This window comes from Pavona decussata, unplaced genomic scaffold (assembly GCF_977016875.1).
Source record: "Pavona decussata unplaced genomic scaffold, jaPavDecu1.1 SCAFFOLD_44, whole genome shotgun sequence".
Classification (NCBI taxonomy): domain Eukaryota; kingdom Metazoa; phylum Cnidaria; class Anthozoa; order Scleractinia; family Agariciidae; genus Pavona; species Pavona decussata.
The window spans coordinates 314,096-330,531 of NW_028145466.1; the positions used below are offsets into that span (position 1 = coordinate 314,096).

At 40.3% G+C, this 16,436-nt stretch overlaps 1 protein-coding gene across 2 annotated transcripts in view; it reads left to right on the plus strand.

Moving 5' to 3' along the window:
• Positions 1-15,894, plus strand: part of LOC146482690 (Fanconi anemia group J protein homolog) — a 52,612-nt gene extending 36,718 nt beyond the window's left edge. For both annotated transcript variants that reach the window (XM_085106763.1, XM_085106764.1), the window contains exons 27-35: positions 7,101-7,136; positions 7,384-7,485; positions 7,925-7,950; positions 8,480-8,544; positions 9,804-11,353; positions 12,171-12,240; positions 13,099-13,251; positions 14,132-14,301; positions 15,298-15,894. In XM_085106763.1, coding sequence (XP_084962889.1) covers positions 7,101-7,136; positions 7,384-7,485; positions 7,925-7,950; positions 8,480-8,544; positions 9,804-11,353; positions 12,171-12,240; positions 13,099-13,251; positions 14,132-14,301; positions 15,298-15,360 — 2,235 coding nt within the window. In that variant the 3' untranslated portion in view covers positions 15,361-15,894. The remainder of the gene's footprint in view (positions 1-7,100; positions 7,137-7,383; positions 7,486-7,924; positions 7,951-8,479; positions 8,545-9,803; positions 11,354-12,170; positions 12,241-13,098; positions 13,252-14,131; positions 14,302-15,297) is intronic.
• Positions 15,895-16,436: the final 542 nt, after the last annotated feature.

The window sequence follows — 16,436 nt, forward strand, 5'->3', positions numbered from 1 at the left end:
AGGTCTCCAGACGCGATGTTCAACGGGAAGGCACCCATCTCCATTCCCCAAGCAAATTGCGAGCTCGCTAGGCTTCTCCATGATACAACAGGTAAAAGCAGCGAGCATTGATATTTTTATCTTGTATGCCGTGACGCCGTCCAGAACCGTTGGAACTTGTCCTAAACTAAGATGGAGTGACGTGTTGTGGTGATCAATTACACTGCACTTCAGACAATTCAGGCATGTGACATGATGTGATCAAGTTTGCATTCTCGTCAACTTGAGGGTCATGTTACTTCACTGCTTGCAGCTCAATGATCTCTTTTCATTGGTTGATTTCTCACAGCTCTTTAAAGGTCTCCGGGTTCCTTCAGTGATCTCAGTCTCGATTCTCAAGCTGGTTTTTTTTCGCCCAAGCAGCATGTTGGAACTTTTGAAAGATCTTTTCAGTCCATACAAGTTCTCCCTATTTGGATATGTTCTGGTGGTTATCTTTTCTGTAACTGAAGTTGCGTTGGTAGCATTCACAGCAAACTTGAGATCAAATGAGAAGGACAAATTTCAATGCAATTTTCTTGAGGACACTGGTTCTAACAAGGATTATCTTACAGCACAGTGTTTTGAGAAGTATGATCGTCAGTACTATTCTTCTCTACCGCTATATGGAATTGTAGTCTTGAATTTTGCTACGGTGGTGGCGATATGCTTGATTTATTCCTGTTGTGTGCAATCAAGGGTTCGCAGGGTTGAACCTTTGCCAGAAGCAGAACGGCATCCATGCTTGGGGAAACTGTCACGATCTCGTAGAGTTTTCTTCCTTTATTTCCTTCATTTGGTGGGACGACTTTTGCTAATGACTTTATTTACGGTGTTGCAAAAATCCGTGTTTTACACTTATCAATTTCCTACCGAATTTTCTTGTGTTTTACCGACAGAAAAGCCACGGAGTATTACAAATTCTAATCGCACGAACACGGCTTCGGATTGTCACATTCTATATGTACGTGACAAAACTACTGCGTTCAGAGCTATTTTGGCAGTAAACATAGTTTTCATATTGCTTCTGCTTGGTGAAAGTATTTACCTTGTGTTGCGGGCTTTGAAAAGCAGTGATTTTACCTTTGATTCTGAATTCTGTGTGAAGCATTTAAATAGCCCGCGAAGAGAAACGGCCGAGTGCATGTCTCCTCTAGATTTTAGAAAACGCATGAAACAACGGATTTTACAGCAAACGGAGAAGCTAGATCCACTGCCAATTTCACAATGTGAACGGGAAAGGCTCATCGATGACATGTTTGTAGATCCTGTAATCTTTCTTGGTAGAGCAAACGACGGTTACGTCGGAACACCAACAGTAAACAACCTTTCTGGGACGCAACCTCAAGAGGGTCCACTTATAAGCAACTACGAAGAATTACTCTCTCCCATTTTAAACCCTTTAAAAGTTCTTATAGTTGGTCGCCCAGGAACAGGAAAGTCTTTGCTATGTAAGAAACTTTTGCGCGACTGGAGTAAGACAAATGCCTTTACCACGACATACAGATTTGATTTTGCGTTCTTGTTTAAATTCCGTTGGTTTAACTCGGAAGCAACACAAAAGGTATCTCTGAAAAAGTTGTTTAATCGAGCAGCGTTTTCGGAAGGTGTTGTTGGAAATAATGTTTTCCAGTATTTGGTCGACAACCCAAAGAGAGTACTACTTATGTTTGATGGTTTGGATGAATTTAATGACTGCGAAACCTTCACGGAAAATGAGGAAGCAGATGATTCAACTCTGGAAATGCCATTCTTTGCCCTTTACTCGAAATTAGTACAAGGGAGGCTACTCTCCGGAGCAACGGTTTTGACAACTTGTAGAGCCAGTGCAGTAGAAAGTCTTAGCAAGCCATGGTTTAACAAAACTGTTGAACTTACGGGATTTACGAAAGAGAAAGTGATCCAATTTGTAGACAACTATTGTAAACAAGATGAGGACAGCACAGTAGCAACAAGGATAAAAGAACGCATAAAGGCAAATTTGCCTTTACTGTCATTGTGTTGCATTCCTTTTATTTGCCACGTAGTCTGTTACGTATTGAAGGATGTCATTAATGAGGGAAGTTCAGAAAGCCTCACTGGGATAACGGACGTTTACCAGGCAGTCTTAAAATTGTTCATCTTCAAGCATCACCCCGATTATCGGAATAAGCCAGTTCGAGGAACTGAAGACTTGCCAGAGTCGGTTAAACAGGATTTGGCCGGATTAGAGATGTTAGCAAGAAAAGGTATAGACGAGAGACGAGCGAAATTCGACTCAGAAGAAGTTGTGACTGGAATGATGAATTACGGTTTGCTGAACAAATTGCCAGATTTAAAAGTTACATCAATTGAGTGGAAAGAGCAATTCTGCTTCATGGACAAAACTCTACAAGAGTTCCTCGCCGCGAGAGACATCGTGAAAATGGATCCCGGCGAGCTGAAAGAGTTTATCGCTTCTAATGCTGAAGATCCAAAGTGGCACTTAGTCATTCAATTTGTCGCGGGACTCCTTTGTGGTCAACAAAGTGAAGCAGTCAACGGTCTAGTCGATCATCTTCACGATTCTTTGTTGTCAAAGCCAACCAAAGGAAAGCCATGATTGCCCCTTCTCATGATGAAGTGTTTGTACGAGTATAACGATGACGCCACGACAAAGAGTGCGGCTTCTAAATTAAAAACCGAGCTTCAGAAGAACAACGAAGACTACAAATCTTGTGATCTTCGGAACTGTCGCGTGACGCCAGATGACTGCACAGCCATGGTGTATTTCTTGAAGCACATCGACTAGTTGAGGTGCTCAATTGTCCTGGGTGACAACTTTGTTGGAGAAGGTGGGTTTAAAGAGCTCTCTACTTTAATCGAAACTGGAGGCCTATCAAGCTTGGACCTCTCAAACATCCATATCACTGACCAAGATTTGCAGCCGCTTATCAAAGCAGCAACATTTAAAGAAAGTAATCTTAACGAACTTTATGTCGGCGTTAACAAGTCGATAAATGCACAGGCATCACTTTATCTCTGCAATGCCCTCTAAAGGAGACGTTGTAAACTCACTCTGACTTTGGACCTCTACGGTTTGAACGTCAGTGACGTTGTTCTTTCAAAATTGTGTGAATCACTAGAACATGCAAACTGTAAACTAATAGACTTGATGCTTGGTGGCAGTGACATCACTGACGAGTCAATGCGACGTTTGTGTAAATCGTTGAAAGATGAGAACTGTAAGCTCACTGGCTTGTACGTTAACAGCGAAGAGATTACTGACGCAAATTTGGCGTACCTTTCTGAAGCAATATTACAACCAAGCTGTAAAATATGTGAATTGAAGCTTACGTCTAGCAACATGTCTGATGTGGGTGTGAGACAGACATGCTCTACTTTGCGAAAACAAAACTGCAACCTGACCTTTTTAGATCTTACCAGTGACCAAATTACCGATAAAGCTGTACCGTTTCTGAAGAAGTCAATTAGAAACAAGAACTTTAAACTAGAGAATCTTTCCCTTGTATCAAAGAACATAAGCACCGCTAATAGAACTGTGATACAAGAGTTACTTGAAGCTAGACGCCGTGACTATATAATTCCATAGTAGTCTGGTACTTGCCGCCAATCAGCAGTGAAACGGCTGTATGTTTGTAGCGGTATGTTCACTACGTAATTGTTTTAATAAGCGCAAGTTACTTTATTTTGAGTTAAACAAATAGAGACTAAAGCGAATGCTGTGTATAGCATATCCAAGCAAGTCGCTAGTTCTGAATGCTTCTAAAGATGGCTTTTTAATAGCCTTTAGAAAGGTATCTTATCTAGGGCAACTGTGTAAAGTATTTCAGCTGAACAAGTAGGCGAGGTATCTCGGAGATCTGTAAGAAAAGCGAGCATTCAACTCGCGGTCCTTTCAAAGTTCAGCAGGATTTTGTCCTCCAAAACCAGATGTAAACTTTACAAAGCATTTATCCTTCCATGTTTTAAATATTGTCCTTCCTTTGGCATTTTTGTGGAACGCAAAACCTTGAAAAGCTTGAGCTGCTAAGTAAAGGAACCCTAAGTGTTGTTTTTAATGATCACGTTTTAGAGAGAATCGAGAATGCGAGACATGCTTCTCACTTCGTTCAAGCTTAGTGATATCAAACATATGCCAAGATACTTAACAGTCATGATGACATAAAGGTCATTCATATTAGGTTTAAGAGGATCATATTAGTTACATGTCTGTCCCGATGGTCTCCACCACAACATATGGTGTACATTCTTTTTCATACTTTTGTGTCACAGGCTAGAAATTAGTTCAACCGATGTTCGGTTTTTAACTATTCTAAGCGGGTTTTACTCAGTACTCTGTTTTTGATAACACTTGCTGCAATTTTTGCTGACTTTGTGCGCAGTGTTACATATTTTCTTAACGATGTAATATTAATTAATTAATTTATCTTTTTATTTGCTTTTTATCAAACATTCGGCTTGATGAGATATTAGCATCTTTGGTACTCATTGAATTCGAATTCAAAGAAAGTTTATGTATATAACACGAAGCGTTGTTACCAAGTTATTTTGAATGTGGCAACTAATGCAGGAAAGGAAAAGAAGTAAGAACTAAGAATTGGGAGCAACTGGTAGGAAATTCCGAGATTCAGAATCGTCCCAATTGCCTTATACAGTCGACTCTCGATAAGTCGAACCTTCAAGGGAAATTGAAAAAGATTCGAGTTATCGGGAGTTCTCGATGGTAAAATTAAATAGAAAATGACCTGAAAGGAAAGAAAAATTGGTTCGAGTTAGCGCGAGTTTCGAGTTATCGGGAGTCGAATATATCAGTTACTGCTCAATTGCCGGCTAATTTAACTCGTCCTTCTCTTGCGCTTGTGGTTCTTGTGGTGGTTTAAACTGCAATGTCTTAGTTTTATAAATAAGTGCTGAGAGTTCCAAGCTTTCAACCACCCGGAAATGGAAAACTTTTCGAGATTACCGAAGTTCTAGGTATTGAAACTCTAATTATTGAAATAGATTCTACCCAGTATTATGGGTTATGTGTCGTTTTCGTGGTTTGTGACAAAATAGCGAAATTTAGTACTTGCCAAATAAACAACGACAAAATAGAAAAAAATGATATGTGAGATGGCGTGACGCACCGGAAGGAAATGAGCAATTAGAAAAGTGACTGTAGGTTTCTCTGTTGAACGTACATTAATAGTACCTTGAACATGCACGGTATGTTGACTGGGCTTATTACTAAGGCGTCCTATGAAACCCAAGTATTAATTCGGTTTTCTTCGTAGGCCTCAAAACTGCAATCGGGCTCTTATGCGCAAGAAAAATGGGTAGAAGCAAACATTCGGAACTTTCCGATCGTCTTTGTGACGTCATCTTCGTCGGGGGAAAAAAACATGGTGGTGTGTAAGACATTCAATTCTTCTCTGTTCTCTGTGTTGTAAAATATGTTAATAAAAGTATTCCTCAGACTCGCGGGCTGACAGGAAGAACAAAGAGAAATATTCACGGATTGACCGCTTTTAATTGGATTATTTTAGAAATGGAAAAAAAAAGTTTGAAATTACAAAGCCCGACATGTTTAGTAATCTGTGCGTGACATTTCCGGTTGCATTACCTCTCATTTATCGCAAATATGAAGTGGTACCTTAGACTCGCAGCAGGTCTTATCGTTCACCTGTCATCAAAGACTGAACTAACGTGCTTGTCAAATACGCTTAATACAACGACGCCCAAGTATACACTCCCTTAGCGTCTTGTTTTCTTTATTTCACCAACTTCAAAGCCTTCCTCGCAGACGCTCTTTTGGCTCGTCACGCAAGAGAGAGAGTTTCATCCGGTTTTCAAACACCTTGAAATTGGTTTTAAAAAAAATCGGCTGCGTCTCTCGATTTCCAAACACCACTTCTTGGTGTTTGGTAAATCGGAAGAAACACTCTTCCTCGTGTTAGATGTTTTCAACTTCTTCAAGTCGATCCTATAGACCCTATGCAAAAATGGCTGACATTTTAAAATTCTTTTGTCTGCATTTAAATTAACCTCACTAGCCTCGTTCACGGTGAAATATTCTTTTGATTTTTGAACTCAAGAACGAGGCAAGTGAGGCTAATTTGGATGCAAACAAAAGAAAATTAAAATATCAGCCATGTTTGCATAGGGTCTATGGGGTTTTATTCTGGTGTTCATTGAAATATACCCCAATGTCTGTAATGCTTAAGGGGATAAGATTGCAGATGAGATGACGATGGGGATGGTAATTTTAATTTAGTTGAACAGAATTCGTAGGAGTTTGTTAAATGAGTTTGGATTCGTTAAACGTTGGCAATGGAAAAAAGGTAAAAAAATAAACAGCACTGTACAACCTCCGCGAGTTAACCTTAGCTAAGTTGTGAAGTGTTATCTTCGCAGTGTTTTCCTAGATATCGAGAGAAACGCGTGAGTGGCAGTGGTGAATGCGATTTTATTAATTGACCAAAAAATGCTTTAGTAGCTAAGCACTTCCTGTGGACTTATGTTCGTTTGTCGAATTAAAAAAAAAACGCATCGACATCGTTCGCACGATAACTGATATACTGGTGTAAGACTGTTTAATGACTGATTTCAACGATATCTGAAACATGTTTATTTGGCATTACCCGTGTAGCAATACTGATTTTGGTTCTGCAATGTAAAGAAAGCTGGTAAAGTTTTAATGTGCTTAAGTGGTGGCCTTTAGCCAACGCCGTGAAATTTATGTTGTTGTTTTTTTCTCCAAGTTCTGGAAAAGAATACAGTTCAGTTTAGCTTGAATCTTTTAGATCGGTTTTAGTTGAGTGTCGAAACGAAAATCACGTTTGCTTTGGGTTTGGCTTATAACGCCCTATGATTGGTCAAGAAAACTCGGAGCACTTTTTCAGCTATTTGTCAATCAAACCAAAACCAATCGCGTCTTGCTCGCAAATTTTCCCGCGCTTTACGCTATTTACTTTAATTGCTTGAGCTGATTGGTTCATTGAACTGATTACGTCTGTTGTGATTGGTTAGAGTAATTAATTTGGTTTGCGCCAGAAGACACTGGGAAACCGCTCATGTCGCATCCTTAATACATCTTTCTCTCCTTTGGTTTCCTTCCGTAGATTGGAATTCCTTTTCCCAATGTGAAAGATATTCAGGTAAGAAATGCTCAGTAATTTTTATTAATAAAAAACGAACCAGTTTTTGCTGTTTCTGTTTTTGCTGTCCATTGATTAAACTCTTACTACAGACAGAATACCGAATGGTGTAGTTCATGAGTAGTTGGTAAATTGTCTCAAGATGAACTGAACTTTGTTTTAACGGATCTTAACGTTTCCGTTGACTCCATTATGTTCCTTGGCTGTACAAATTGACACTAAAAATAGCTGACATTAACCCTTCAAGGTGGAACTCAAGCGCAAGTACAATACTCAGTATGCAGCCAGTAGAGGGCTTTTGACAGGCAGTGAGTGGTATGAGATCCAGGCTTACAGAGCACTAAACCAGGTGAGGCTCAAAACAATAATTAATTCAATGATAATTCAAATGACCGTTTTTCTCACCATGTAGCCACTAAAGTTGTAGATCGCAACGTTTCGACTGCTTACTGCTAGTAAGGTTGACTGATCGCACTTCAAATTGGGACGTAGAGGATTGGGACCAGACGAGATCGGCGCGCCCCAATCCCTTCTCATTCATATCCCCATTGTAGCTCGCTCTCGACATATTCATTAACCCTCGACGGATCTGAAGAGATCTTAAGAGGATTGTCTCATTTTGTCTTCAAAATCCTTGAAATGTGTAAGGTTTCACGTGTTCGTGGATAATTTACAACAAAACCTAGCGACATAATTTTAGAAATTCTCAGTGTGGAAATTCAAAAGGCTTTAAGACTCATTCAACTATTTTTCGTCGTGCCTACTGATATATTTTTAACTGTTTTCAGGCCTTAGGAAGGTGCATTCGTCACAAGTAAGTCCTGATTTGTCTCGTTTTTTTTGTTGTTGTTGAACAATGGTTGAATTGTGTGGTGAATGATGCCTTTTCTTCCACGATAGGTTTACTCGCACTTTTGCGATTTTGTACTACAGAAATTCTCGAATTAAAATCATCTTGATGTAAGTTTCTCGATGTTGAGAATGATGTATTAATCAGTAAATGACACAGGCATACTCGGAAAAAAATCCGAGTGCTCCTATCAGGAGTCGAACCTAAGACCTTCCGATTACTAGTTCAGATGTTCTACCACTGAGGTACAGGAGACTCGTGGGAGCTAAGGCCATTAAACTAGGTTCATGGGACAACCATCCTGCGTACTGCTAGGATTGGAAATACCATTCTCCATGTTGTTACCTTGGCTAATGGACTGGTTCACTTTTGTCCTTCCCCAGTTCTAAATCGTAAATTGGCTTTACGATGTTTTGCGTGCCTTTGGATCCAGCTTATCTTGATTTCAGTCTCATGTCATGATTAAAATTACTTATTTCTTTACTTTCCACAGGCAAGATTGGGGAGCTATAATTCTCGTTGATGAACGCTTCAACAAGTCTCCAAAGTACACTAATGGTATGAACAGGCTATTAAGGACTACAGGTCGTTCAATCTTGGTTGCCTCATTAGATTGCTAAAATACGCGCTATGAAATCGCCGAGTCTATTAACAAAAACCTTTAAAGTCATTTATTATAGGTAGCTTTTAGACCTTTTTAGTCTTGTTTCATCTTTGTTTTTACATTGTGCCTCTGTAAATAGTTTCTTTGTGGTCCCTTTAAATTTAAATTAGGACTTTTTTTGTACATGTTACATTCTTAGCTTTTAGAATTACCGGAAACACGTAACGGTTGAAACGTGTTACTCCCCTATGCATATTTTTTCCCAAAAGCGTACGTATACATTCAAACACATTTGTTCCACATTTAGAAAATGAATCAACAAACTAATAAACCAATCAAATCTTTTCCGAATATGGTACTTGGCAAAAATGAATATTTGCACGCTATGAGCGCGCATTACACGCTTCTACTCTCTTACGAGTTTCGGGTATTTCTTATGTGCGTGAAGGACAAATAATACGGGCAACATTTTGTTTTCAACTTGTCGCGCAACAATGTTGCAATTGCAAGTTGCGATCGTTTGTTGCCCGTACTATATTACCACCGCGTGCAACAAATTTTCATGTTGTAAAAAGTAGACGATGTTTCTACTTTTTGTAACATGAAAATTTGTTGCGTGCGGAGGTGGTAATACGGGTAACAAACGATCGCAACTTGCAATTGCAACATTGTTGCGCGACAAGTTGAAAAAAAAAATAGGTTGCCCGTATTACTTGGCGTTTAGGCGCTGTTGATCAGAAATATAAAAAACCAATCGAATCACAGATTTGTTATCATTTTAATTCATGTTAGTTGGTCAGTTGTCATTATCCAAAAGTGTTACCGTTTTTAAATAAGTTTCAAATTGATTTGACGTGATGAAACCAAAATGTCAAAAATGTTTCGCGACAAATTTCAGACAAATATGCTATTTTGGATCGAGGCGAGGTTTGAGCTTTTTTTTTTGGGGGGGGGGGGGGGTTTAGTCTTAAAGAGGATCCTTCCGTAAATCACTAGTTTTTTCTACATTGAAGCTAGCATCCTCATTAAAGATTATCATCAAAAAGAATAAGAATGAAGTTTATTAAAAAGAACACTAAGTTACGATCTCAACCTGAAAAAGATGAAAAACGAGAATGAAATTTGTGACAGTGTAGTTGCATCGACGATTCAACCCTGCACTTTTCTCGCGCACTTGTGTGATGTGTGCTCAACTTATTTCTCTTATTTGCAGGAATATCCAAGTGGGTGCGGAAAAGAATCACCAAGTTCACTAACTTTGGTGAGGCGATCTCCTCACTGAAAGAATTCTCATCAGCACGTAAACTAGATCCATGCCCATCAACCACCAGTCCTAATTCTCTAAGTCAGATGAGTAGGAGCACTGTGGAGACGCCGGCTAAGGATTATGGCGTTCACACTAATTTAAATCTCTCTGTAGAGCACACTCCACTTAGTAAAGCCCTCTTCAACCCAAATGTTGGGTTTACACCTGGACAGTGCGTCAACACTGATCATCTGAATAAGAGTTCTGTGGAGGCGTTAGCCAGCCCACAGGTCGTTCACACTGAATCAAAGCCCTCTTTGGAACACACTGCACCAAGCAAAGCCGGAACACTTTCAAATGCCGGGTTTACACAAGGGCAGAGTTGTCACAACAACATTAAACCAATTTCAGTGTACACAGTACTAGCGAACCCACAAGGAAATACAAATGGTGGGTTGACACCAGGACAGTCCATTCACACAGATAGAAAGCCGTCCATAGAATCTGCACAATTAACTAACGCCCATGGAAACCCACGCGGGTTGACGGCTTCAACGGAGATCAGTTCGAGCTTCTCTGGAGTCACTCTTAAGAGTCTATTTTTCAGGGAAAAGAAAAACAGCAACGCGGATGTAAAGACTGTCGACCAAGGAACGATAGAAAGAAAGGCGCTCAACGGGATGGCAATGTCTCTTGACTACAATCCGGTAAACGGCTTTAGCTTAACAAGAATGAAATGCAGCGAGGTGAAACCTGACGGAAATGTTGATCATCAAGCTACAAATTGCGCAGTAAAAATGACCTCCGAGAGTGAAACGCTGTCAGAAGAACAGCTTCAGTCCTCCCCGGTGTTGTTTGCTACACCGAGCACAACACCTTCATCATCACCTGTTAAAACAGAACCAAACTTGGTTAGTTTCTCACAAGGTGTAAATTCGTCAAAGCTGAATCTAGATGGTCATGAACCAAGGGAGATTCAAAGCTTGAGAAGTCAAAGGATTGATGCGAATGAGGATTCAGTTGATGCAGTGAGGAAAGGTGATAGCAACATTAATCATTCATTGGCAAAAGGCGACAACGATAAAGCAGCATTGGCGAAAGGCGACAACCTCATTGAAACGTTATTGGCGCCAGACGGTGGGAATCAACCCTGCTTCCCGTCAACAAAGCTGTTTAGGTCTAAAAAAACTGTTTCAGATGTTTCAGACAGAGAGAAGCATGGTGACGAGGCACAGGAAGAGAAAAGGGCACGTGATCTTCTTGATGACGTCAAAGAGAACGTTGCTCTCGAAGGAGCTTCTGAGCATAAGAATTCCTTACAGTCGACAGGAATAAAAGTAGAATGTGATATTGATTCTAATGTTGTAACGTCTTGTTCAAAGAGGAGTGAACGTTCTTCTAAAAGTGCCTCTGAGATGCCGAGTAATGTTCGGCAAACTACGAGAAGAAGTAGCAGACTTCGGAGGACTTCAGTCAGTACTGGGAACACGAGAAAGAAACAGGAAGACGCGAGCGAGGTGAGAACCATATCATCAAAGAACTAACTGCAAGCTCGAATTCAGAATTGTCTTTCCTTACGTATTGCATACATCCCGTTAAGTTTAGTTTTGAGGATTTGGTCCAGTATCAGAGCTATATCCCCAAATTGATTGTTACAATTATTATTATTATTTTTACTCCTCTTTACCGCAATCTTTTTCCTGTTGCCCTATTATTATACCAAAGTGGTGTTCGTATGAATCACAGTTTTGTATTTTGGCCACAAATTCAAACGTTTTGTAACCACTTTTTACAGCGTGATAAACAGCAACTTAGGAAAGTACAGCTCGATAGTTTTCATTTGAATGGTCACACTTGAGGAGCACACCCACAGACGTAAAAATTAGAATCATTATGTTAACGGATGCAGGGTCTTAGAAAAGTACTGTTCAATAGCTTTCGTTTGACTGGTGACACTGGATTCCACCCACAGACTCAAAAGTTAGAACCACATTGTACAGCAAAATAAACAGCATCCGACAGGAAAGTACTGCTACATAGTGTTCATCTGAATGGTCGCACTATGGGATTTCACCCACAGACTGAAAGTTAGAACCACCTTGTACAGCATAATAAACAGCCTGACCACAGAAAAGTACTGCTCAGTAGCTTTCATATGAATGGTCACACTTCAGGATTTCATCCACAGACTCAAAAGTTAAAACCACCTCTTGCACGCAATAAACAGCACCACAGGGAAGAACTGTTCAGTAGCTTTCATGTAAACGGTGAAACTGCATTACAAGATTCGTGTTTGGTGAAAACTTTGTAGCACCAGTTACGTTTTAATTTCAGGAAAAACAAGAAGATGATGACGGCAAGCACTGCCTGTCCTGTACCCGTTGTGGGAGTGGCCTTGTGACAGGTAACTGTGCCTTTTCTAGTTCTAATTTACCAGACACGCTTTCAATTCAGCATGCTCTCGAAGGAGCTTTCTTGTGCGATTTTGGTGTCACACTCTGACTTCAATGTTAATAATGTTATTTTGTTTGTTCTTTCTTGTTTGTCCGGTAGGTATTTTACTCATTTTTCTACAAAGACACGATGTAAATACTACTTCCCAACGCAAACCGTAACTAAACATGCAGGCATATGTAGTATGATGGGATGCAGTATTCTTCTTCATCTAGAAATTTAACACGCTGTACATGGTAAAGTTTTCGAACCTTGCTCAGGCTATGTAACGGGTCGAGCGATTCAAGTCTCATCTCTGCATTGTGTTGAACAGAAGGCATATTACTAATAGCTCGACCAAAATGCATAGAGCCGGGGTGGGGGATAGGATGGACTGTAATCCCCCCTCCAGTGCTGGTGCACCTAATCACTTCAGGGTGCTGGGTAAGTATCATTGAATAGACTGGCATCCCATCCAGGGTGGAGAGGTAACACGCCAAGTTACGTCATGTTGGGTATCCCGTGATGGACTTGTATCCTATCCATACTTCTAGTCACTTCATGCTGGGTATCCTGTGACGGCTTGCATCTTATCCAAGGAGGATAATATTTTAAAAAATACTTCATGCTACTTTGTTCAATGTGTGGGATTCAAAGCGGACTTAACGTTATCATGTGTGTTTTCACTTCCCGTAATTTTGAATATACTGGCGCCGGTTTTTGCTTGACGAAAGTTTAGTTTAAAGCCATAAGGCAAAATCTAACCTTGAACGTTGAGAAGTAATGAATTTCGTGCTCGTTCAAATGTGAATGCACTTTCTTCACGCAGGTCGCATCACTTCGAAGCCCCTTGCAAAGAACGTACCTGACACGATACTACAAGCAGTGGATGAGAAAAGCGTTCTCATCATTGACAGAACGGCTTGTGACATCTTAAACCTGAGCCCTTTGATTGACATCCAAAAAAACGATAATACTCCAGGTACTGATGCATTGTTTAAACGTTTCTTTTACAAGATTGCTCAAGGTGAAAACTATGCCATGTTTCCTTTTGCGAAATGCACCATTCTATTTCAGCAAATAGACATTCTCCTGTAGAGCTTTCTTTTGAGTGGCCGGGGTTCTTTTGATTCATTGATTGAAAAATTTAGAATTGAAGGAACATACTGCCCTATGGCTGTTGTTAAATTTAGAATTATCACGCTTTTTGATTGCTTATACAAAATCAAAGAGTTAGAAATCATCTAAAACAGTAAAACAAACAGCACCACAGGCAGGTACTGCTTAGTAGCTTTCATTGAATGGTCACACTCTAGGATTTCATCAAAGTGCAGCATAACAAACAGAACCAGTCGAAAGTATTGCTCCGTAGCTTTCATTAGAATTGTCACATTCTACCACTTCATCCGCAGACTCAAAAGTTACAAACAACTTGTATAGCATGATAAACAGCACCACAGAAAAGTATTGCTCAACAGGTTCCATTTGAATTAAGGATTTCAATTAAGGTTTTCATCTCCCTACCAAGAGGTTGGTCCGCCTATGACTCAAAATATGCTTGCGAAAGAATGGGTTAAAACTGGTTATCCTCTCAATCAATAGTGGCTGAATAAAGTTCGATTTGTGCTTGACAACTGTGCTTTATGTAGAGCAGACACCAATGTAAATGGGGCCTTAGCTGGCCCTTCTGTCAATTGACTGTGCGTTAGTTAAAACTCTATGTCGTTCTCCAAATATGTTTTCGGAAGAATGGATTAAAAGTGGTTATTTTCTTGAGCCATCGTGTCTGAACGTCGTTCTCAAATAATGAGTTCTTTTTATGTTTGTCCATTTTAACGGAGTTTTTTCAATAACTTTTTCAGGTGTTAAGTTAAACAGCGTTTTTGCTTCGGAGACGGACTGTTGTTACATTCCTCAAACCTGCCGAGTATGCCAGTCAGCTTCGAGCGATTCCCGGATGGTTGGCCTAGAGGTTGTATCCTTCAAGCCATCCTCTGCGAAACAAGGACCTCATTCTCTTCCATTCAAACAGGTAATAGTTTTTATTTAGTCAATGCGGTCACCCTTCTTTGAGTGCCTTATGTGGCACTTGGCTTAAGGGACCCTTTGGAGCGCAGTGGTCTAATGGTTTGCACGTCGGACTATCGATCAAATTGTCAATGGGTAAAGTTCTTATCTCTCTCTGTCCATGACTATCTCAGGGAAGTTGCTAGTCTTTGAGACAGCAGGTCTTTTGTCATTAGAAGGTGGTTTACAATGTGGCAGATGATAGCCAACGCCTAAGGCGTAATCCTCTTGGAGTGAGGTGGCATACTCTCAGAAAATATTGCAACATTTGAGCTAAAACGGTGCGTTTTGGTGGATAACAGCAAAACATTTGTAAGGGAAAAAAAAAACGTTATATTTTAAGCCTGGTGAATAAGCAGATCAATGATAGATATATTTTTTTCAGTCAGTAATAAAGGCAAACTCGGGAAAAGGAAGTCCGAGGTCTCCCAACATTAAACAAAATTCATGTTATGAGCCAATTGTATGACACAATTATCATAAAAACCTGCTGTGTTATCACTAACCAGCAGTTAGTAAGTTACAGGTTTATATATGATATCCGGTCGATGACAACATCATGGCTGTGAAAATGGGCCGTCAAGCGGCCATCCAACACATCTCTTCATGTATCTACAGTGCAGCTTGTTCTCTGCTGAACTAGCTACTAGCTGTAATTTGATATGAAAGATTCCCCTAAGTCCACAAAAAAAAAAAAAATTTGAAAAGTGACTCTGCTTGTCCGACTGGTCTGTGAGTTGTTTGGGTTTTAATAGGCCAAACACGACTCCTGCAGGTATTTGTTCTTTTGTTGTGCAGTAAAAGCAATAAAAAGGCTTGAATAAGGTTGGGAGAAACACATACCCACCTTATTTTCCCAGTGTTTAATGAGAATTTATTTTTATCGTGACATCACCACCCTTAAAAGATAAAAAATTATATCCTGATCACTGTCTAAGCCTTTAATTTTACTCAATCGCAGGTTTGGCTTTTCCCGAGTCTAGTTTACGTTGGCAACCGCCGATCATCAAGCGACCACAAATAAAAGAGGGAAGCGGTATGGGCAGCGCTACAGTGGTTGTTTGTAACAGAACTTAATAAAAATGTTTCCTTGTCGTTTTAAAACCTGCCGCACACTTGAGGAAAGAGTTGAGCAAACTGTCTTGAGAGGAATCACGAGGCCACGCGAGGCAATCAGCTCAGCTATTTTCTCAAGTGTGTGCGGTTGGTTTTCATGAGAATTTGGCCTCGCAAGGTAAAATGTCAAAAATCAAACCCGACAGATATTTTCCTCATGGCCTCGCGAAGCGAAAAACTCACGAAAACTCAACGGCACACGTGATGAAACAGCTGATCAAATCGCCTCGCCAGGCAGTTTGCTCAGCTCTTTCCTCAAGTGTGCGGCAGGCTTTAACAACTTGCTCCCACCGATCATGTCGATCACTTCGTCACAACTACTTTGCTATTAATGGAAAACTGATAAATCCGTTGGTCAATGGTTCAAACGGGAGGGCTGATGACAGTGAGATTGATTTGCCACCTCAGTGACCATGGGTAATAAAAACGAGATCTAATTTCAGCATTTTGCTTTGAAATGGTTCTTGTCTTGTTCAATAGTATAAAGGTGGAAAGGTACAGAGGTTTGAACGTGGTCAGAAGTAGGGTACGCTTTTTGTACTTGTCCGTACTGACAGCATAAATGTTGCCGTTTTGACCTTAAAAAGGGGAAGATTAGCCAGGCGTAAAAGGGGACCAAAGATCACATATTTTAGTACTGAATAGAAGCTACATGACAGCACACCCAAACGTTCAAGGAACTCGAGGTTCAAATCATCTTTTGCGTCTTGCTTAAGCCTGGTCCTGTGGAGAGCCCTCTACGCCTGTCTGTATGTACAGAGAGGGTTTCCCCACCCGTCCCTCCCTTGAGTGAGTATTTTTTTGCACTTGTGTTGTTCCTTTTGCAATCTGTCAACAATCGCATTTTGACAACTTTAGCTCTCAACTCTCAAACAGATTGTCGCGTGAATCATTCAACTCCCCTGATGTACTTGTTAAAGTACTTTACTGTAGTGGCTGAAGCCGCTACAGACGTGAATTGCGCAAAATAACAACAACAAGTAA